Source organism: Choloepus didactylus, chromosome 7, assembly GCF_015220235.1.
Source record: "Choloepus didactylus isolate mChoDid1 chromosome 7, mChoDid1.pri, whole genome shotgun sequence".
NCBI lineage: Eukaryota > Metazoa > Chordata > Mammalia > Pilosa > Megalonychidae > Choloepus > Choloepus didactylus.
This window is the reverse complement of record NC_051313.1, coordinates 79857087-79880711: the sequence shown is the minus strand read 5'-3', so window position 1 is coordinate 79880711 and position 23625 is coordinate 79857087. Positions and strand designations below refer to the sequence as shown.

The 23625-nt window shown below is 38.3% G+C and overlaps 1 protein-coding gene across 1 annotated transcript in view; it reads right to left on the bottom strand.

Annotated features, from left to right (window-relative positions):
* The window catches only part of SLC17A5 (solute carrier family 17 member 5), a 91697-nt gene that overhangs the window by 44827 nt on the left and 23245 nt on the right, over positions 1–23625 (bottom strand). The window contains exons 4-7 of the mRNA XM_037844151.1: positions 22858–22945; positions 20846–20932; positions 19595–19713; positions 16611–16769 (exon numbers count right to left, since the gene is read on the bottom strand). Coding sequence (XP_037700079.1) covers positions 16611–16769; positions 19595–19713; positions 20846–20932; positions 22858–22945 — 453 coding nt within the window. The remainder of the gene's footprint in view (positions 1–16610; positions 16770–19594; positions 19714–20845; positions 20933–22857; positions 22946–23625) is intronic.

Genomic DNA, 23625 nt, shown 5'->3' with positions numbered 1-23625 from the left:
TGAACCCCACTTGGTCATGGTGTATGATTTTTTTAATGCGTCTTTGGATTCGATTTGCAAGTATTTTGTTGAGGATTTTTGCATCTATATTCATTAGGGAGATTGGCCGGTAGTTTTCCTTTTTTGTAGCATCTTTGCCTGGTTTTGGTATTAGATTGATGTTAGCTTCATAAAATGAGTTAGGTAGTGTTCCATTTTTTTCAATGTTTTGAAAGAGTTTGAGTAAGATTGGTGTCAGTTCTTTCTGGAAAGTTTGGTAGAATTCCCCTGTGAAGCCATCTGGCCCTGGGCATTTATTTGTGGGAAGATTTTTGATGACTGATTGGATCTCTTTGCTTGTGATGGGTTGGTTGAGGTCTTCTATTTCTTCTCTGGTCAGTCTAGGTTGTTCATATGTTTCCAGGAAATTGTCCATTTCTTCTACATTATCCAGTTTGTTGCCATACAGTTGTTCATAATATCCTCTTATAATTTTTTTAATTTCTTCAGGATCTGCAGTTATGTCACCTTTTTCATTCATTATTTTGTTTATATGGGTCTTCTCTCTTTTTGATTTTGTCAGTCTAGCTAGGGGCTTGTCAATCTTGTTGATCTTCTCAAAGAACCAACTTTTGGTGATATTTATCCTTTCTATTGTTTTTTTGTTCTCTATGTCATTTATTTCTGCTTTAATCCTTGTTATTTCTTTTCTTCTACTTGGTTTAGGATTGGTTTGCTGTTCATTTTCTAGCTTCTTCAGTTGATCCATTAGTTCTTTGATTTTGGCTCTTTCTTCCTTTTTAATATATGCGTTTAGTGCTATAAATTTCCCCCTTAGCACTGCTTTTGCTGCATCCCATAGGTTTTGGTATGTTGTGTTCTCATTTTCATTCGTCTCTATATATTTAGCAATTTCTCTTGCTATTTCTTCTTTAACCCACTGATTGTTTAGGAGTGTGTTGTTTAACCTCCAGGTATTTGTGAATTTTCTAAGTCTCTGATGGTTATTGACTTCTAATTGTATTCCATTGTGGTCAGAGAATGTGCTTTGAATAATTTCAATCTTTTTAAATTTATTGAGGCTTGTTTTATGTCCCAGCATATGATCTATTCTGGAGAAAGTTCCGTGAGCACTAGAAAAGTATGTGTATCCTGGTGATTTGGGATGTAATGTCCTGTAGATGTCTGTTAAATCTAATTCATTTATCAGATTGTTTAGGTTTTCAATTTCCTTATTGGTCTTCTGTCTGGTTGATCTATCTATAGGAGAGAGTGATGTGTTGAAGTCTCCCACAATTATTGTGGAAACATCAATTGCTTCCTTTAGTTTTGCCAATGTTTCTCTCATGTATTTTGTGGCACCTTGATTGGGTGCATAGACATTTACGATTGTTATTTCTTCTTGCTGAATTGCCCCTTTTATTAGTATGTAGTGGCCTTCTTTGTCTCTCAAAACATCCCTGCATTTGAAGTCTATTTTATCTGAGATTAATATTGCTACACCTGCTTTCTTTTGGCTGTAGCTTGCATGAAATATTTTTTTCCATCCTTTCACTTTCAATTTCTTTGTGTCCCTGTGTCTAAGATGAGTCTCTTGTATGCAACATATTGATGGTTCATTTTTTTTGATCCATTCTGCGAATCTATATCTTTTAATTGGGGAGTTTAATCCATTTACATTCAACGTTAAAACCGTGAAGGCATTTCTTGAATCGGCCATCTTATCCTTTGGATTATGTTTGCCATATTTTTCCCTCTCTCTATTAATATCCTTTATTGTACCCATACCGAATCTCTTTAGTACTGAACCTTTCTCCAAGTCTCTCTGTCCTGTCTTTGTTTCTCTGTCTGTAGGGCTCCCTTTAGTATCTCCAGTAGGGCAGGTCTCTTGTTAGCAAATTCTCTCAGCATTTCTTTGTCTGTGAAAAATTTAAGCTCTCCCTCAAATTTGAAGGAGAGCTTTGCTGGATAAAGTATTCTTGGCTGGAAATTCCTCTCTCTCAGAATTTTAAATATATCGTGCCATTGCCTTCTCGCCTCCATGGTGGCTGCTGAGTAGTCACTACTTAGTCTTATGCTGTTTCCTTTGTATGTGGTGAATTGCTTTTCTCTTGCTGCTTTCAGAACTTGCTCCTTCTCTTCTATGTTTGACAGTGTGATCAGTATATGTCTCGGAGTGGGTTTTTTTGGATTTATTCTATTTGGAGTTCGCTGAGCATTTATGATTTGTGTATTTATGTTGTTTAGAAGATTTGGGAAGTTTTCCCCAACAATTTCTTTGAATACTCTTCCTAGACCTTTACCCTTTTCTTCCCCTTCTGGGACACCAATGAGTCTTATATTCGGACGCTTCATATTATCTATCATATCCCTGAGGTCCATTTCGAGTTTTTCAATTTTTTTCCCCATTCTTTCTTTTATGCTTTCATTTTCCATTCTGTCATCTTCCAGGTCACTGATTCGTTGTTCAACTTCCTCTAGTCTTGTACTATGAGTGTCCAGAATCTTTTAATTTGGTCAACAGTTTCTTTAATTTCCATAAGATCATCCATTTTTTTATTTAGTCTTGCAATGTCTTCTTTATGCTCTTCTAGGGTCTTCTTGATTTCCTTCATATCCCGTACTAGGGTCTCATTGTTCATCTTTAGTTCTTTGAGTAGCTGCTCTAGGTGTGTCTCTTCTGGTCTTTTGATTTGGGTGCTTGGGCTTGGGTTATCCATATCGTCTGGTTTTTTCATATGCTTTATAATTTTCTGTTGTTTTTGGCCTCGTGGCATTTGCTGTCCTTGATAGGGTTCTTTTAGGGTTTGTAGACCAGTTGAAGTCCTTATCTCTAATTTATCAGATCTACAGCTTCGTGGAGTACACTTTCTCTAACTAACCAGCAGGTGGCGTCCACGAGCCACCTGTTCTCCACAAGCCAGATCTCCCCTGCTTAGCCTTTTTGGTGAGTGGGGGAGTGAGTCTTGTGGGGCCCAATTGGTGTCCCAAGCTTGCGTGTGTAGTTGGTGTTGCCTGCCCTGTATGTGGGGCGTGTTTCTGGGCAGTCGGGGAGGGGGGGTGGCCCTAACAATCAAATCTCCCTGATGATCCTAGAGTTTTAAAGCTACTGCAATAGTCTAATCCTTCAGTTCAGTCCTGCCACAGTTTGTCTCTGCCACTGACCCACAAGTCTTTGGTATTGGCGTATGGCTCCTGAGACTTGCAAGTGGGCCCCTCTTCCAGGCTGTGCACCCCGGGTCCTCTGTTGAGGGATGACTGTGCTATGTCACAGGTGAGTGCCGTCCCCCCAGGGCAGTTCTGGGCTGCTGGGCTGTGTTGGGAGGCTCCCAGTCTGCTCAAATGATGGCTGAATGGGGCTCTGTTAATTCACACTGCTCCCCCTTCCCAGCTCTGGGACATCCAGCTGAGGTTGCAGGGAAGGCTAATGTCCACGCCCAGTTTTGTGGTGTGTGCCTGTTATTTGAAGCACTTCCGTCACACTGGGTTGTCTGGGGCAGCTCTGGGCTATGGGGCTGGCGATGGGCAGGAGTGTTTCCTGTCCACCAGGATGGTGGCTGTGAGCGGACACCCCCCTTTTCTTGGGAAGTTGTGTTGTTTAGTGAATTTTCTCAGCCACTGGATTATTGCCTTTTGTCTCAGAGCTCTCTTATTTCTGCTCTTGACTTGACGTGCCCAAATTTCAATTCTTTGAAGCTTTCTGTATTGAGCTTCTTAGAGTAATTGTTTTAGAAAAAGCAAAAAGGATTTAAAAAAAAAAAAAAAAAAAAAAAAAAAAAAAAAAAACGGCCCTCCTCAGAGATCTAATGGGTTATTGAAATGCTAATAGACAAAGCAACCAGGGCCATTAAGGAAATGTGCCCTGGGCAGAGAGATCAGCCTTGCTTCGGGATTTGCATATGCGCCTCAAGGCCTGATCTCCGCCCTTCCCCTTTCTGTGTTCACCAGAACTCCAAAAATCCTCTGCTTTTACTTTGGAGCTTCTCGTGTTGTTTTCCTTCTATGCCCGTCTCCTCTCTGCTGGGCTGGCTGCTCTCAGAGTCTCTGGTGTCTGGCCTCAGTCTATCTATGGTTGGAGTTTGAATCAGTAGAATGAGTTTCCGATGAGAGCAGCCACTGCAATTCTCCCTTCTCCTTCCTGGAGCTGACAGCCCCTCCTCCCCCGGGACTGAGCCTGGCAGGGAGGGGCGCGGGTCCCCTGGCCGCAAAAACTTACAGATTTCGCTGATCTCAGCAGTTCCACGTTTTCATGAGTGTTGTATGAAGTATGCCCAAAGACAGATTGCTCTGTGGTGTCCAGTCCACGCAGTTCCTGGCTTTTTACCTACTTTCCTGGAGGAGTAACTAAAACATACAGCTCACCAGTCTGCCATCTTGCCCCGCCTCCTGAAATTAAGTTTTACATGAGGGTAATTCAAAGGCATTTAAAAATTGCTGTTACATTGTTACATAGTTGTGTAATCCAATTACTACATTAGTAGTAGTATTAGTATTAAAGTAATTGGAATATGTTAGTATTAAAGTAATTGGATTACACAAAAATGCTCACAGCTGCTACACCAATGCCATCTGACATGAGGTGAAGTGGAATGGAGGGGAAAGAGATGGATCTTTACTGTCTGCAGCAATAACATGCTGCTTTGTCTATGTTTTATAAAAACATATGATCATTTGAACAAATTACTAAGACTCCTCTTAGAAGGAGCCCGTGTAAGGGAGGGGGTCTGTGAAGCTTGAGCTTCTTTAGCTTCCTGGTAAGTCTGCAAGCTTTTCTATCTTCCTCATGTTCCCCTGATGACCTCCTGGTTTCCTATTCTACTGAGAAAACTGAAGCCATTACAAGAAAACCTCTCTAGACTTTACCTACCTACCTGCCTTCCCTCCTGTTAATCTAGATGAACTACCCAAGCTTCCATTAAGTCTGGCTCCTCCTTGCCAGCACCCCATGCCCATCCTCTCATATCTACTCAAGGATGTGGATCCCTTCTCCACATCATTAATTTTACATTTGCTACTGGATTATTCCCATCATCACACAAATGTCTTCCTTAAACCAACTAACCAACCAACGAACCAACCTTTCTCAATCCCACTATTTCTAATATCTACCACACCATTTTGTTGCCCACAGTGGAATGCCTTGAATGAGCTCTCTATAAGCACTGTCTTCAATTCTTTTCCTGTTGTCTCTTTTATGTACTACAAACAGGATTTCACCCCTACCTCACCATTGAAAGTGTTCATTAATAATGTCAAGGTCACATAATACATGTATTACTAAATCTGGCGATCTCTCCTTCCTACTTGATACCCTTTACTCAAACGTATTTCAGGGTATTACACCCTTCCCACCTCAGAGGTCACTCTTTCTCAGTCTCCTTTACTGACCCCTTATGTTCGAGTCCATAGGGCTCAGTCCTTGGTCCTCTTTTCTCTAACTATATTTACTTTCTTAGTGATTTCAACTAGTCTCACCTGTTTAAATATGACTCACTAATTTATGCTTTCAACCCAAACCTCTCTCTGGAACTCCAGATTCATATCTAGACACCTACTGCACATCTAATAGGCATCTCAAACTCAGTACAGTATGTCCAAAATTGAACTCCTGATTTCCCCCCCTGTAACCTGCTCCACCTGCAGCGTTCCCTGTCCCAGTGAGTCTTAGTGTCATTCTTCACTCCTCTACTTCTCTTAAATACTCATATCCAATCTGTCAAGAAATCCTGTTGGCTTTACTTTCAAAATCTGAACAAAATATGACCATTTCTCACCACCTCCACTGCTACAAATCTGGTCTGAGCCACTATTCTCACCTGCATGGATTACCACAATAGCCTCCTAACAGGTCTCCCTGCTTCCACCTTACCTCGACCACAACTTATTCTCCCCACAGTAGTCAGATTCATCCTTTTAAGACCATGTCACCCCTGTTCAAAACCATCTAAGTAACTTCTCAACTCACTCAGAGCAAACTCAAAATCTTTACAATGGCTTACCAGGCTCCACATGATCTAGCCCCATTACCTCTCTGACCTCATCAGCTATTATTTTCCCCTTTGCTTAGACTGCTCTACCATAATGATCCCCCTGGACATGCCAGACATGCTCTCACCTTGGAATCTGCTCTAGCTGTTTTTTTTTTTTCTGACTAGAATGCCCTTCCCCTAGACATCTGCTTGTCTAACTCTTCACCTCTTTCAAGTCTTTGCTCAAATTCCAACTTTTTAATGGGGCCTACCCTGATAATTTGTTTTAATACTGAAACCTGGCTCCCAGCACTCCCAATCTTCTTCTTTTTTTTATATGTATAATAAGAGATTCATTTTAAGGAATTGGCTCACTTGACCATGAGAGCTGGCAAGTCTGAGAACTATCTGGCAGGCTGGAAACTCAGTCAAGAGTTAATGTTGTTTTGTGGCAGAATTTCATCTTCTTTTTGGAATCTTCATTTTTTAATTTTAAAGGTCTTCAGCTGACTAGGGCAAAATGGCGGCATAGAGAGGACTGGAAGCTAAGTAGTCCCCCTGGAACAACTACAAAAAACCAGAAACAACTAGTAAATAATCCAGAATAACTGCGGGGGGACAAACGAGACCATCCATTCATCATTCACCAACCTGAATTGGGAGGAATGCCTGAGAACACAGCATAAAATCTGTAAGTAAAACCTGCGGAACCAGGTCGGGAGACCCCCTCCCCCATAGCCCGAGCTGCAAAGCCTCGTGGTGCCAGAGAGAAGCTCTCTCCCAGCAAGCTAATACAGCTCAGCTGAGCTCCAACTGGGGTTTTAAGTAGCGAGTGTGAACTGCTCACTACAGGTACACAGCCCCAAAAAACAGACAGAGGCTTTGGGTGACGACTGACCTGGGAGAGCCGGAGGGTCGCCTTGGACTGGGTCTGAAGGGGACTATCTGTTTCTTTTTTGGCTCAGTGGAGAAAGCCCCAGTCATTTTCAGTTTCCAGGGCTGTGACTCTGGGAAGGGTGGAGACACCACAAGCAGAGAGCGAGACCACTGAAATGCTAATGACCTCCACCTGAGGGGTCTGTCTTCTCTAGGAGGAAAGGGGTGGGGCCCTTTCCATTAAGAACCAGACCCCAGAGCCTGGGGGAACACGGACATACCTCCTCATACCAGTCAAGAATTACAGGCTAACAGGCATCACCTGCTGGGCAGAAAAGCACAGTGACCCGAGGCATCAAAGGGTGGAGCAATTTTCTAAGACACACCTGCAGGGAAACCAGATACTGAATATTTCTTCTCTCTGGGACCTGAGCCTGTTCTGGTCTGGGAAAACCTGATTTGGATAACCAAGGAAACCACGCCTAGACAACAGAAAATTACAACCTACACTAAGAAAAACAAAGTTATGGCCCAGTCAAAGGAACAAACGTACACTTCAACTGAGATACAGGAATTTAAACAACTAATGCTAAATCAATTCAAAAAGTTTAGAGAAGATATTGCAAAAGAGATAGAGGCTGTAAAGGAAGCACTGGGCATGTATACGGCAGAAATCAAAAGTTCAAAAAAACTACTAGTAGAATCTATGGAAATGAAAGGCACAACACAAGAGATGAAAGACACAATGGAAACATACAACAGCAGATCTCAAGAGGCAGAAAAAAACACTCAGGAACTGGAGAAAAAAACACCTGAAAGCCTACACACAAAGGAGCAGAGGGAGAAAAGAATGAAAAAATATAAGCAACGTCTCCGGGAACTCAAGGATGAAACAAAGTACAATAATGTACGTATCATTGGTGTCCCAGAAGGAGAAGAGAAGGGAAAGGGGGCAGAAGCAATAATAGAGGAAATAATTAATGAAAATTTCCCATCTCTTATGAAAGACATAAAATTACAGATCCAAGAAGCGCAGCATACTCCAAACAGAAGAGATATGAATAGGCCTACGCCAAGACACTTAATAATCAGATTATCAAATGTCAAAGACAAAGAGAGAATCCTGAAAGCAGCAAGAGAAAAGCGATCCATTACATACAAAGGAAGCTTAATAAGACTATGTGCGGATCTCTCAGCAGAAACCATGGAGGCAAGAAGGAAGTGGTGTGATATATTTAAGATACTGAAAGAGAAAAACCGCCAACCAAGAATCCTGTATCCAGCAAAGCTGTTCTTCAAATATGAGGGAGAGCTCAAAGTATTTTCTGACAGACAGACAATGAGAGACTTTGTGAACAAGACACCTGCCCTACAGGAAATACTAAAGAAAGCACTACAGGGTGATAGAAGACAGGAGTGTGTGGTTTGGGACACAATTTTGGGAGATGGTAGCACAACAATGTAAGTACACTGAACAAAGATAACTATGAATACGGTTGAGAGAGGAAGATGGGGAGCATGTGAGACGCCACAAGAAAGGAGGAAAGATAACGACTGGGACTGTGTAACTTGGTGAAATCTAGAGTATTCAACAATTGTGATAAAATGTACAAATATGTTCTTTTAAGAGGGAGAACAAGCAAATGTCAACCTTGCAAGGTGTTAAAAATGGGGAGGCATTGGGGGAGGGATGCAATCAGCATAAACTAGAGACTGTAACTAATAGAATCATTGTATTCTGCTTCCTTTAATGTAACAAAGGTGATATACCAAGGTGAATGCAGATAAGAGGGGGGGATAGGGGAGGCATGTTAGACACTTGACATTGGTGGTGTTGTCTGATTCTTTGTTCTGCTTTGATTTGGGGTTATTTTTCCTTTTGCTGCTTCCTAGCTGTCATTTTTTTTTTCCTCTTTCTTTTGCCTCTCTACCTTCTTTGACTCTCCCTCCTGCCTTGTGGAGGAAATGTGGATGCTCTTGTATGGATGGTGGTGAAGGTGGTGAGCACGTAGGTGTATGACCATGCAGAAAACCATCGATTGTTTGCTTGGGGTGGAGTGTGTGGTGAGTGAACAAAACCATATTGAAGGAAATGGGTTGATGACGGAACCTCGGGGGCAGTGTGCTGGGTGGAGTGGGCCGGACACGTTGGGACGGTTATTGTGGGGTCTCACTGATGGGAACTGGTTGCAGTGTGTGGATTCATAAACATGGAATGTAGGGTGCCAGGATGTGGGGTGGGGCTTGAGGGTGGGGAGTGGTTGCTTGGTGTGGGCGGAATGTTCAATTAGGATGAACTTGGGTGTTTGGAAGTGGACAGGGGTGTTGGTGGCAAGATGTGAGAGTGGCTAGCAGCACCGAGTGGTGTGTGGGTGAGGTGGAGGGGGGAAGCTCAAGGTCATGTGTGTCGCCGGGGGGAGGGTTGGAGGTCGAAGGATGGAAATGTATAGGGCTGGGTCCTGTGGTGGGCAATGTCCATGGTTGACTGCACAAATACTGGAGGTCACTTCATGAACCAGAACAGGTGTGTGACAGTACAATTGGGGGTTGGTGGTGGAGGGGCGTGTGGGGAAGAACTGTGTGCCTGTTGCAGACTGTATACTACAGTTGGTAGTGTTTCGGCATTTTTTCGTGGACGGTGACGGGTGTGCTGTATCAATGCTAGGGGTCAGCGATTGAGGAGGGTTGGTTGGGGATGGGGGGGCTGGAGTTTCCTTTTCTTTTTTTCTTTTTTCATCTTTCACTTTGTTTCTTGTCTGGAGTGGTGAGAAGTTTCTAGAAATTGAACAAAAATTAAGTGTGGTGGATGCACGGCTGTGTGGTGGTGCCCAGGGGCGAGTGGTTGTACACTTTGGATCTTTGGATAATTGTGTGGTGTCTGAGCAATCTCAATAAAAATGAAACAAAAAAATAATAATTTAAAAAAAAAAAAAGGTCTTCAGCTGATTGGATGAGGCCCACCCACATTAATGAGGGTAAAGCATTACTTAAAATCAACTGGTTGTAGATGTTAATTACATCTACAGAATAACTTTGTAGCAACATCTAGACTAGTGTTTGACCAAACAACTACTGGACACTGTAGCCTCACCAAGTTGTCTCACAAAATTAATAATCACACTGAGAAATTGCATAAGTCAAGAAAATTCTCTTGTTTCTCATAGGAACAGCCAGGCTGCCTCTGGGCTCCTTCTGATTGAGCTCCAGGCCTGAGGGTAAGGACCAGCCCCTTTAGTGTCTGGGCATGGAGGCAGCCTGTGGGAAACTCCATGCCCAGCCATACCTGGAAGGAGACGACCTCCCTTCTGGCGCACTCAATTACTCAGAGCCACGGTCTGGTCAGGAGGGGTAGAGGAGTGATAACACTTTTGTAGTTGTTGTTCTTTTTAACTACTAATCTTCTTAATGCTGCTCTACTTTTTCTTTTTTCCACAGAACTCATCACCTTCCAACACACTGTATAATTTATTATGTTATTGCCTTTTTCTCTATGCTAATGCAGACTCCACAGGCCCCTTGTTCTATACATAGATACAGTACTTTGCACAGCTAACTTTAGGATTCTCTTAAAATTTTGCTTCCTCTGGAAGGCCTTCCCTGAATTCCTCACCCAGGTTATACAGCAACAATTGTGTGTCCCGAACACCCTGTACTTCTTCCATTGTCATAAGGTATTCAAGAGAAAGATACGTCTTTCTTGTTCTGCTGTATTTCCAGCACCTACAGTAGTCCCTGGCACACAAATGCTCAATAAAATTTTGTTTAATAAATGCCTATGTGATCCATTTCTAATACTAGCAACACAAAGTATGGAATGCCGTTTTACAGAGATGCGTTATATGAAACTTGCTGCAAGTGAATTAGAAAAGAAGGGCATACATTTGGCATTTGGTTCCAGGAGCTTTCTATCTTTTGCTTTTAGATGTTCCTATTTCACCATGAAGTTTGCCAGGTGCCTGGAGCACTACTGCTTGCTTTGAGCAGAGGACAGAGGCAGGGAGGTGATAGAGATACCTCTACTTTTTCCCCTCTTCTTTAAGTTACTGCCTAAACAAAATGAAAACACCAGGAAATATGAAACAAAAATTATCATGGAAATGTGCAATCTGCTTTGTAGGAAACTGACAGTCAATTTTTTAGAAAATTGCAAATTGTATAAAATGAAGAATATATACCCTTCACCACCACCTCCCTCCCCCCAAAAAAACAACCAGAAAGTCTTGTGGAAAGAAATTCCTTTCTTCTATTAACTTATTAATTTTTCCTCACCACAAATTTAAGAGGTCAAGACTAAATGGTCTAATTCTGATAAACAAAATTCTTTTAGTCAGGGAGATAGCTAGACCCATCAGTATTTTATGCACAAACAAAAAGGTAGAAGGGTATTTTATCAATGGTATTTAAAATCTGGTAATAATCCCATTTAAGCATCACTGTTGGTACAGACCAGTAAAATTTGTTAATATTTCAAATGCAAGTGTCCTCAAGAAAAGAAGATATAATTTTTTCATCATAGTTTGTGATCCTCTATGTCAGATGTTGCATGTTTCTAGTCTATGTTTGTAGTTTAAGATTTTTATTTCTTTCTGGAGTTTATAGTTTCCTCAATAAATTTTATTCTATTTAGACTTCTACACAGTGGGATCATGTCAATTGCTCTTTGTGCAGAATCCTGCACATGAATAAGCTGCAGCAATTCAGAGAAGTGAATTCTCTGATCTTGGTCTTATCCCCTAGTGAGATAAGACTAATAATACTTGAGAGTTACTGAATTTTTCTACTTAAAGTTTCAATGTTAATACATAAATGGTGTATGTTAATACATAAATGGTGCAGGGTTTCTGTTTGAGGTGAGGGTGAAATTTTAGTTATAGATGGTAGTGATATTAGCACAACAATGTGAATGTGATTAATGACACTGAATTGTATGTTTGAGAACGGTTGAGATGGGAAATTCTGTCATATATATATGTTACCACAATTAAAAAAAAAGAGAGATGAAAGAGACAATGACATATGCAATCTATGATCCTGGATTGGATCTGGTAATGGAGGAGAAAATGCCCAAAAGGACATTATTGGGAAAATTAAAAAAAAAACTGGAATATGAACTGTATGCTTTATATCAATGTTAAATTCCTTCAACTTTATAGCTGTACTTAAGGTAGTTATATAAGTAAGTGTCCTTGTTCTGAGGAAATGTACATGGAAGTGTACAAAACGTACTCTCAAATGTTTAGAAAGTAGATAGGTAGACAAACAGAAAGAATGATAAAACAAATGCAGTAAAATGCTAATAGTTAGTAAATATGGGTATCTGGGTAGGGGTGTACACTGGAGTTCTATGTTTTGTTTCTGTATAGTTTGGCAACTTTCTTGTAAGTTTGAAATTATAGCAAAATAATAAGTTAACGTGAAACATATAACAACATGGATGAACCTTGAAGACATAATGCTGAGCGAAACAAGCCAGGCACAAAAAGAGAAATATTATATGCTACCACTAATGTGAACTTTGAAAAATGTAAAACAAATGGTTTATAATGTAGAATGTAGGGGAACTAGCAGTAGAGAGCAATTAAGGAAGGGGGAACAATAATCCAAGAACAGATAAGCTATTTAACGTTCTGGGGATGCCCAAGAATGACTATGGTCTGTTAATTTCTGATGGATATAGTAGGAGCAAGTTCACAGAAATGTTGCTATATTAGGTAACTTTCTTGGGGTAAAGTAGGAACATATTGGAAGTTAAGCAGTTATCTTAGGTTAGTTGCCTTTTTCTTACTCCGTTGTTATGGTCTCTTTGAAATGTTCTTTTATTGTATGTTTGTTGTCTTTTTAACTTTTTTTTCATACAGTTGACTTAAAAAAGAAGGGAAAGTTAAAAAAAAAAAAAAAAGAAAAACAAGGAAAAAAAAAAGATGTAGTGCCCCGTTGAGGAGCCTGTGGAGAATGCAGGGGTATTCGCCTACCCCACCTCCATGGTTGCTAACATGACCACAGACATAGGGGACTGGTGGTTTGATGGGTTGAGCCTTCTACCACAGGTTTTCCCCTTGGGAAGACGGTTGCTGCAAAGGAGAGGCTAGGCCTCCCTATGGTTGTGCCTAAGAGCCTCCTCCCGAATGCCTCTTTGTTGCTCAGATGTGGCCCTCTCTCTCTGGCTAAGCCAACTTGAAAGGTGAAATCACTGCCCTCCCCCCTACGTGGGATCAGACACCCAGGGGAGTGAATCTCCCTGGCAACGTGGAATATGACTCCCGGGGAGGAATGTAGACCTGGCATCGTGGGACGGAGAACATCTTCTTGACCAAAAGGGGGATGTGAAAGGAAATGAAATAAGCTTCAGTGGCAGAGAGATTCCAAAAGGAGCCGAGAGGTCACTCTGGTGGGCACTCTTATGCACACTTTAGACAACCCTTTTTAGATTCTAAAGAATTGGGGTAGCTGGTGGTGGATACCTGAAACTATCAAACTACAACCCAGAACCCATGAATCTCGAAGACAGTTGTATAAAAATGTAGCTTATGAGGGGTGACAAGGGGATTGGGAAAGCCATAAGGACCACACTCCACTTTGTCTAGTTTATGGATGGATGAGTAGAAAAATAGGGGAAGGAAACAAACAGACAAAGGCACCCAGTGTTCTTTTTTACTTTAATTGCTCTTTTTCACTTTAATTATTATTCTTGTTATTTTTGTGTGTGTGCTAATGAAGGTGTCAGGGATTGATTTAGGTGATGAATGTACAACTATGTAATGGTACTGTGAACAATCGAATGTACGATTTGTTTTGTATGACTGCGTGGTATGTGAATATATCTCAATAAAAAAAAATAATAAGTTAAAAAACAAAAACAAAAACAACTCCTCAAAACAACCCAAAACTATTAAAAAAAGTCCTTTATATATTCCATGGGCATCTTTTACAGCTGTTCAGCTTTCTGTTCAAGAATATACCTTGGTTTCATTTATTTCAAAATTGATTCCAAAATATTAATATCCAAAATAGCAAGCTTATAACAAAGGATTAAGAGCTTTAAAATTTTTAATTAATGAAATTATAATTTTAAACACGTTTCTCAAAGTAAACTTTCTTTTGCCTCTTTATTTTGAACAAACGCCATTTCATGAATACAACATATTGATGTTCAAGTAAAAAATATCCATTTTAAAAACAGGTTTCTATACAACCATAGAACTTTTAAAAACTCTATTCATACTTCTTTTAATTTTGGTTCAGAAAGAAAATGCTTTCTTTGCATGAAGATGTAAGCTAAAACATTCTTATTCTAAAAGCCTTTCATTACCGAACTCTCAAAAAGCAATCAATGAAAAACAGATAGGGGCAATTAAGTGTACAAGACTAATTACTGGCTACCAACTGTTATTATTTCTTCCATAGTTCTCCCAAGAAAAATCTCAAACTGAAATGTCAGTAGAATAATCTTTAAATATGCATTATAAGTAAAACGAGGTTTTGTTTATATGATTTTGAGAATCTGTTGTTCTATACCCTGCTATGGATCTCAATTTTACTTCAAACCATAATTATCATATTAACTACACAATGCATAGTTGCATGCTATTCATTACTGCAGTGCTAGATTACAGTCAGGCTCCTTTTAACAGAGAAGTCAGGAAAAACAAAATTGCTTACAATAAATCTATCCCATGCTATTGTCTAAGCCTAGTTTCACTCTAACTTCTGCCATGTAATTCGTGGATGTATTTTGATATAACCGATCAGTTTTTCACAGCTTATTTCTGCCTGGATGAACAATGTGGCCAATGTTTTCAATATGCTTTGCAAGACAGGTGACTGAAGATTCACTTTTTCAGTCTTTAAAGCTGGTAATTCCATGTAGCCAATGCAGTTGTGCAGTCTTATCTTAAGAACCACACACCTTTTGCTGTTCTTTACATTCATCACCCAGGCTGCTTCTTCACTACTAGAGCTATCTTTCACTTTACATTCACCACCCAGGCTGTTGCCTAATTCAAGGTCACAAAGATGTACACCTATGTTTTCTTTAGACTTTTATAGTTTTATTGCGTACATTTATGTCTATGATCCATCTTTCATTGTGAAGGCAAAAACACTACCAATTTTCTTCACAAACTCTTTCTCTTCAAGCTTTTTCTCAACCTCTTTAAAAGACAAGATTTGCCTTAAATCCATCAATGTAGAGATGACAGGAACAGCCTCAAATTTGATAAGTTCTAAAGGACGGGCAGTTTCAGGAAGGCCAATCTTACACAGAGTTACAACTACAGCTCCTCCAATGTCTATTAATACTGCAGAGCAACATCTGCACAAAAGGTTTGCCTCTCCCAGCCTCCCCTCTCAGCAGTCCCACTACCATCCCTTTTAAAAGTGAATATTGGTACTGTTTGAATATGTGATTGGATATACAGGCATATTACTAGAGACTAGTAAGGCCTTTATGGTTAAAGGGGTTACCAACAAAAAGATACACTGAATAAAGATTTAACCCACGGTGAGGAAAAATAACTGGGGAGGCCAAAAAGAGAAGTCTCTAAAATTTAATATATCAGCGTAAAATGGAAGATATGAGAAATAACTCTAAGGTATAAACAAATTCTGTGTGTGGCTTTAAAATATATACCCTATATGGTAGGAACAAGTTCACAGAAATGTTGCTATATTAGGTTATTTTCTTGGGGTAGAGTAGGAACATGTTGGAAGTAAAGTAGTTATTTTAGGTTAGCTGTCTTCTTACTCACTTTTATGGTTTGTTTGAAATGTTTTTTTATTGTATGTTTAAAAAATTTTTTTTTCATATAGTTAATAGTTAATTTAAAAAAAGAGTTAATTAAAAAAAAATCAATGAAAAAAATATGCAGAGACCCACTGAGGAGCTGGTGGAGAATTCAGGGGTGTTGAGTTTCCCCACCTCGATGGTTGCTGATGTGCTCACAGACAGGGGACTGGTTTGATGGGCTGAGCCCTCTATCACAGGACTTGCCCTTGGGAAGACTGTTACTGCAAAGGAGAGGCTAGGCCTGCTTACAATTGTGCTTAAGAGTCTCCCCCTGAATCCCAATTTGTTGCTCAGATGTGGCCCTCTCTCTCTCCAGCTAAGCCAACTTGGCAGGTGAAATCACTGCCCTCCCCACTACGTGGGATCTGACACCCAGGGGAGTAAATCTCCCTGGCAATATGGAATATGACTTCCAGGGAGAAATCTAGACCCGGCATCATGGGATGGAGAACATCTTCTTGACCAAAAGGGGGATGTGGAAGGAGATGAAATAAGCTTCATGGCTGAGAGATTCCAAAAGGAGCCGAGAGGTAACTATGGTGGGCACTCTTACGCACAATATAGACAACCCTTTTTAGGTTCTAATGAATTGGAATAGCTAGCAGCAAATACCTGAAACTATAAAACTACAATCCAGAACCCTTGAATCTTGAAGAAGATTGTATAAAAATGTAGCTTATAGACCACACTCACCTTTGTCCAGTGTATGGAAGGATGAGTAGAAAAATGGGAGCAAAAAAAGAAAAAAAGGCACCCAGTATCTTTTTTTACTTAGTTGTTCTTTCTCACGTTTCTTATTCTTACTATTTTTGTGTGTGTGGTAATGAAAATGTTCAAAAATTGATTTTGGTGATGAATGCACAACTATATAAGGGTATTGTAAACAACTGAATGTACACTTTGTAGACTGCATGGTATGTGAATATATTTCAATAAAACTGAATAAAATATATATATACACCCTGTAGAAGCAAAGAAGCAAACAATTATTTTTTTCTTACCTCTTGAACATTGAACCTTAAGATCTCCTTCATATAAGTAGGCAATAATGTCAATAAAGTATAAAAAGTCCAGTTGTAAGAAAAATGTGCAACTACAATAGCCCAAAGTGGCAGTGATTTTAGCATGGGTATCCAGGGCACTGATTTCTGTGAAGATAGCTGAAGAAAAAAGGCACAATTAGGATAAGCTACAGCTGTGTTTATGCTTAGATCTGTACTTTAACATCTACAATTTAATCTGGAACACATATAGAACATCAGCCTTATTTAGTAAACTGCAGATTTTTAAATCAACTCCTTTGAAATATCAAAAAGTAAAATACAAAAATTATAAAACGTATTGGCTTTTTCTTAGCACAATAACTGAAAGAGCCTTGTAACTGGAACCCTGTTTGTCCTGCTCAGATCCTCTCTCTACACAACAGTCAGCATAAGCTATCTAAAATGCAAACCTGAACTCTGTCACCTCAAGCATACAAGCTCTTCACATCCCAGTGCCTATGGGATAAAGCCCAAGTTCTTTAAGGAGACAGACGGGACCCTCCATGATGTGCCTCCCGCCAACCTCCTATTTTGCCTGCTGCTCTTTTCCCTTGCCTTTTACATGTCAGCAATACCTGACTGCTGACTTCCTGGCAGAAAATATTCACTCACTCCTGTGCCTTTGCTCACACCATATCATTGGCCTAGAATGCCTGCACACCTCTTACTTTCTTAATTTGCCTGTTAAATCCAACTTCCCTTTCAAGACTGTGCACATACAGCTTTCACCAGTGAGCTGCTTCTCAGCCAAACTGGCATGCCTCTAACAGGTAGGAGTGGTGTTCACCTGGTGAACTTAAACAAGGTCACTCAGTGATGATGGAGAAGGACCAATTAAGAGCACTCTATAATCACATCTGAGTACAGATAAAAAAACAAGAACACTGTGAACCACAAAAAGGAGTAAACATCTTCTTCTCTATTGGCTAATATGAGTAAGCGCTGCTTTCTTACCAATTAAAGCTTTAATACACCAACTAGGTAAAAATTAGAATACTCAATCATAGAATTGCTATTCCTTTCCAGTGGCACTGAATCCAGAACAAAACATCAGTTCTGTAAGCCCTCCACAAAGTCACCTAATACAAGTCTAAACCATAAGAAGCCCTTCCCAACTCTCATACTGAGATGCTCCATGGTTCTCCCTGGTGTGTTGTGTTCCTCACTGCAACGGCCCAAGAAACTCAACTTTTTTTGACTACAGGTATATTCCTGATGATTTTTGGCCAGAGGGCACTGATACCAGGAAGCTTTTCCTATCTGTTCCAGGCTGGCTTAGGACCCCTGCCTTCTCTGTTCCTAAGGTGCACTGTGTCTTACAGCACTGTATTGTGCAGACAAGATTATATTTAAATTCTGTTTATCCATGTCTGTCTCCCTCTAGAGACTACAAGTTCCACAGGAACCATGTCTTCTTTTTTTTCATCCTCCTATTCATTTTTCAAGTCCTTAGTACCTGACAAAGAATGTACAACATTGTAAATTCTCAAGAAAAAATGTTTTTTTCTTTAAAGAATGAATGAAGTACAGGAGATGCTGCATATTTCTTGGATCCAAGAAGTAAAGGTAGAACTCCATGCAACACATCATTATCATATGGCATTTTCAACTACATCATCTGGTTTAAGAATGCAAAATGGGGTTCTATGAAACCTAGTCCTCCTAACTGTTCTTGCTTCTGAATATTTCATTTTCTGAAGCATATGGAAAAGCAAATTTATGTAGGTTTGGATATTGGACAGATTAAGACATATCAAAGTAGAGAAAACTTCTTAAAAAGTTAAACTGCAAATTTTCATTTCTATAAAAATAATGATAAAACTGAGTATTGGAAGAAGCAAGCCGTTAATCATTAATGATGAGACAATGTGACAAAACATCAAGTTTTATGTGGCAAGAACTGTTTCCAATGCATTAAATTGTCTTAATCTGTTTTATAAGGGGAAAAAGTGGGTGATTCACTTGATTAATATCCTAGAGGACACTTAGCTCCCAAGACAAAATAATTTTCTTTATTACATTGCTAATTTCTTCTGTTTCTAAGTTTTTGCTAACCTTTGGCAAAGACAAAGAAATACCACATTTCTTAAAGTTCAGCAGCTTGTAAGGACATTCATAGCAAAACTTAAAAAGAAATGCTAATCAGTAAATTTGTAATTACTTCATGGTTATACTATACATAAAATTTTGAAATATCAATCATGGTAACTTAATAGGTGAAGCACATTTTACAAGAGATATTTTATGTTCTTAGACTAATAAAGTAACTCCAAAGCCATTAAGAATGCTAAACTCAGACTGCATATATTTTCATTTTTCCTAATGATTTTATTTTTCTCTTTTATTCCCCCCAGAAGGCAAATATTTTGTTTCCATGGCTTGAAAATTCACCATATTGACTTTTATTTCTGATTTCCTATTGTGCTTGATTAAGTGATACAAATCCCATTTTAATAAGATACAAGTTTTTTTCTAAACATGATCTATTCTACAGGAGCAAACAGGTGTATCACATACTCTTATGTCATATCATAATAAATGTGCTATCCTTTTTATTAAACACTCATTTAAAATACAGATATAAACACACTAGTTGGTTTTCTAAAAACTAACATTTAGAATATAGCTATGAGATTTCTTTCATTAATAAAACATTGTATTACCTGCTAATTAAGAAGAAAAAAACAATTAAGACTCACTTGATAATCACTACTCTAAAATATTTAAAATGACTTCAAAAAGTAATTTTTCTTACTTTTAAGACAGAAATTGCAATTCCTCAGACTAAACAAACGAGTACTTTGTACATTTTATTAGCCTATTTTACTCTGCACAGGACATGCAAAATAGAAATACTCACATTAAAATAAATAATTATTTCATAAGAATATAAGAAAGAAATATAAGAACAAATTATTTCTGAAACATGCTGAAGTCCATACCTGATTTCTTAATGATGAAATAATGTATTCCTTTTCAGAATGGGAGATTGTCTTGTGAGTTTCTGGTGTATCACTAACTAACCAGATCCATAAAATAAACCAAAATATTCCAACTATACCTTAAAATAAAAAAATAATATTAAGTAAAATTAGAATGCACCTGAATAAGTTAGGGTGGTCACTGCCTAGTTGGTGAAGATCGGGAAAGTGATTAAACTAGAGGAAGGGGTAGCAACAGACAAGATAGAATTTAACAAAGGATTATGAATACCGAATCTTTAAATCATTTTTTTTCATAGTTGCTAGGTTATTAGAATAGCTAGAAGGAAAGAATTGAAATTGTGCAACTGTAACCCATAATATTCTTTGAAATTTGCTCTATAGCTATTTGTTAAATTGTACTTGGAAAGTTATCACCTTTCTGTATATACGTTACATTGTAGAATAAGGAAATAACTGAAACTATGGTACTCTCATCTATAACATTCTTTGAAATTTCCTATATAACTCCTTGTTAAATTGCACTTTGAAAGTTTTTATCTTTCTACATATATATTTCACAGTAAGGAAATAAATGAAACCATGGAACTGTAACCTGTAACATTCTTCGAAATTTGCTCTCTACTTACTTGTTAAATCGCACTTTGAAAGTTATCTCATTTATGTATATGTTATAGTCCACAATAAAAAAAATGAAAAATTAGGATGCACCAAAAGCAATCTTTTCATATCCTGAAAATATTATATAGCTACAAACAATGTAAAAATGGTTTAAGTTTAGATTTTATTTAAAGTTTCTCTCAATCAGATAGTTAAGTCACAATTGCATTGTAGTTGGTGTCAGAAGTTATTTCATCTGCCAATGAGATCAAGAAATGAAAATCCTTGGGAAGAGAAGAGAAGAAGAAGGAAGAGAAAACTACCATTGAAGGCATCCTATATTGCTTGAGAAGAAATATTGTAAAAATACACATTTTTATAATACGTAAGATAGCAATTTTTGACTGTAGACATGTTTCATTTAAGTCCAGGATTTGACAGAAGTGTATACAGAAAAATATTACAAAACTCTCCAGATCACTTTAACTGTACCAACTTGGAAAACAGGCTATCAGTAAGTGTTTTAGAACTTTGTGGTTTAGTAGATATTACTTCAGTGAGTTGGAATATATTTTTAACCAATTATTAGACTACTGTTATATTTGGGATTTATTACATTATAATTTAGGTTAAATTTTGGAATAAACTTACCAAAAAAATAGAAGACATAAGTCCAATTCATATAGAAGCAAATTATTCCAGAAAGAGGAAGAGAAATTACTGTTCCAAGTTGTGCTCCTAGAAGACAACAAAAAAGACTTCATAAACTTTGAAGACAGATGAACAAAGAAGGAATAGGTTACTGCTTGAAGAGGAAGAACTACTCAAATCTTACAGGAGTTGAGTTAGTCACCATGTAAATACAAAAATCCATTTTCTTAAGGGATCATTTACTAGAAAACCCACAATACATAAAAAGTATACCTTAATATGCCATTATATTGGTTGTGACCAGTAGCTACTGATGAATAGGAGGTATCAAACAATTTAAGATCCATATAATAGGAGCTAGCAAATGCCACATGTGTTAGAAATTCAGGTGTCTTGGTCAAGTTTCAAAGATGATCTCTAAGGCTGATAATCACAATCCACCACAGCACACTCAATGAAATAAAAATGAAGTTTTTAATATCTAATTTGCCAAAAAATATTGCAAAGAATTGTTTTATATAAATACTTAATAAAATACATTTAACCACCAAATGAAAACATTTTAAGTAGGTGCAGTGGGAGCCAGAATGATGAAATCAGACATTGTTTCTGCTCTCAAGTTTAATTCTTACGGAGGAAATAAATAAAAATAATTATTACATGCAGAAAGCGTTAAGTGCCTCAGAGCAATATGGAAGTTCAAATATGGGAGCGATTACTTCTCATTTCTAAGATGTAAGAAGTAGTATTTAACCTGGAATTTGAAAAGAAGGAAAGATCTGGTCCTGTAGAAATGATATAAGAAAGAAGGTATACAGGCAGTTCCAACAGGTTAAACAAAGGAATAGAAGATAAGGCTAGAAAAATAGGCTGAATAGTTATTGAGAACCAACTCTGTGACAGGAACTATGTGCCAGGGCCTAGGCTAGATAAATGAGGTGGTGAAGACTGTAAAGAACTTAACCAGAGTTCAAGGAGTTTGGACTTCATTCAACAGGTAAAGGGAAATCATCGATATTATCCATTCTTGAATTTATAATCAGATTTCTCATGTCAAGCTCCACATAGCTACAAGAATGATATTCTTAAAATGTAAATTGGATCACATCTCTCTCTTGATTAAAAACCTCTGATATCTGCCCACTGTATTCTAAAAACAAAAAACGGCTGTATTCCTTTCAGAGGCCTGGAAAGCCTGATTATGATCTGGCTCTTGCCTAGTTCTTTAACCTCATCTTACGCCATTATCTCTTTTTTTCCACTGTGTTCTAGCCACCCACACTCTTTTTTCATTTCTTTGAACCCCTAAGCTATTTCCTGCCCACTAGCCTCTGTACATGTTGTTCTAAATGGCTGGAATGCTCTTCTCTGTGCTCTTTGCATGGCTGGTTCCTACTTATTCTTCAGATTTTCTACTAGAAGTCACTGCAGAGAGGCTTTTCTGTGGTTTCTTTTATGTATGATTGTATCTGAAAGCAGTCAGGTTGAGAATTATTCACTCAATCAATGGAAGAAAGGCCAAAAATTCTGGTGCAATCTGGTAAAACTGTAGTCTACATAAAAAGTTCATGCTATCTCACCTGTAGGTCAAAATGATGGCACATCAATGTGTAGAAAAATAAACAGATAAAGAGGGGTTGAGAGTCATGATACACTCATTAGAAGATCAAATTAGAAATCATAACTTAAGCACAAAAGTGCTCAGTTTTCCTGCTGTTGGATTCTTAGAAAAATAGATTCTCTACATCATCATCTGAAAAGGCAATAATCTTTGAAATAAATGATGGCAGATGGAGAAAATGACAGTTGTGAATTAATGACAGTTGTCATTGCTACAGTGTTGTGTCAAAGAGAAAAATCAATAATAAAGTTGGACTCCCAAACCTTTATTTTTCCTAAGAGGAGGCATCTGACATTGCATGATTCTGATATGCAGGCACTTTTTCTCCCAAGGTTGCTATATTATTAACAAATTGTAGCAAAAACTTTTATAAGAGTATTTATCATCTCACCTGCATATGAAATGCTAAGAAGCTTGCTTCTTTCAAGAGGGGGAGCCCAAGAAGACCACATGGCATGCATGGCTGGAAATGTGACACCCTGAGGAGGGGAAAAGGATTATTTCTGATGAAATGTAAGGTAGTTTTGCTAGTGTTTCAACTCAGTCACATATTTTGTTGCAAACTTGCTGTTCAAGAAGTTGTCGAGATAAGAATCAAACTAGGATCAAGTTCCATAAAGTGAGATGGCTTTACAGTGTTAAGTATTTTTAAAACTTGAACAAAGATCCATGGATTCTGTTAACTGGTTTGAGGATTGTTAAGAGAAAGGTTACCATTAATCTAAAATAATGTACTGAATAATCATTCTCAAGGATAATTTTATTCACTCCATTTGTTAATGGCCCAAATGAAATAGGTATGTTGTCTATTCATAACTTTAAAAATACTGAGCTAATACTTTGGAATATAGAAATAAATATCAAATTTACCTTAATCAATTGGAAAAATGGCTCTACCAACAAAGGATGAATTCAATTAGAGTGTTTATGGACTACTTTTCCCCCAATAAGTGCCAGTTACTGATATGGAGAGGCAAGGGAACCAGAGAGGCAGGCTCCTGGTAGATGAGGAGACGCCACAGGGGGTGGGAAGGAATAGGTTTTGGTAGAAGATTCAAAGCCGTGTATTCACAGCTCTCCTTGGGCTCTCACTAACTGTAACCTCAGGAAGATTAGTTAACTTCCTTGAATTTCAGTTTCTTCATCTGTAAATAAGAGA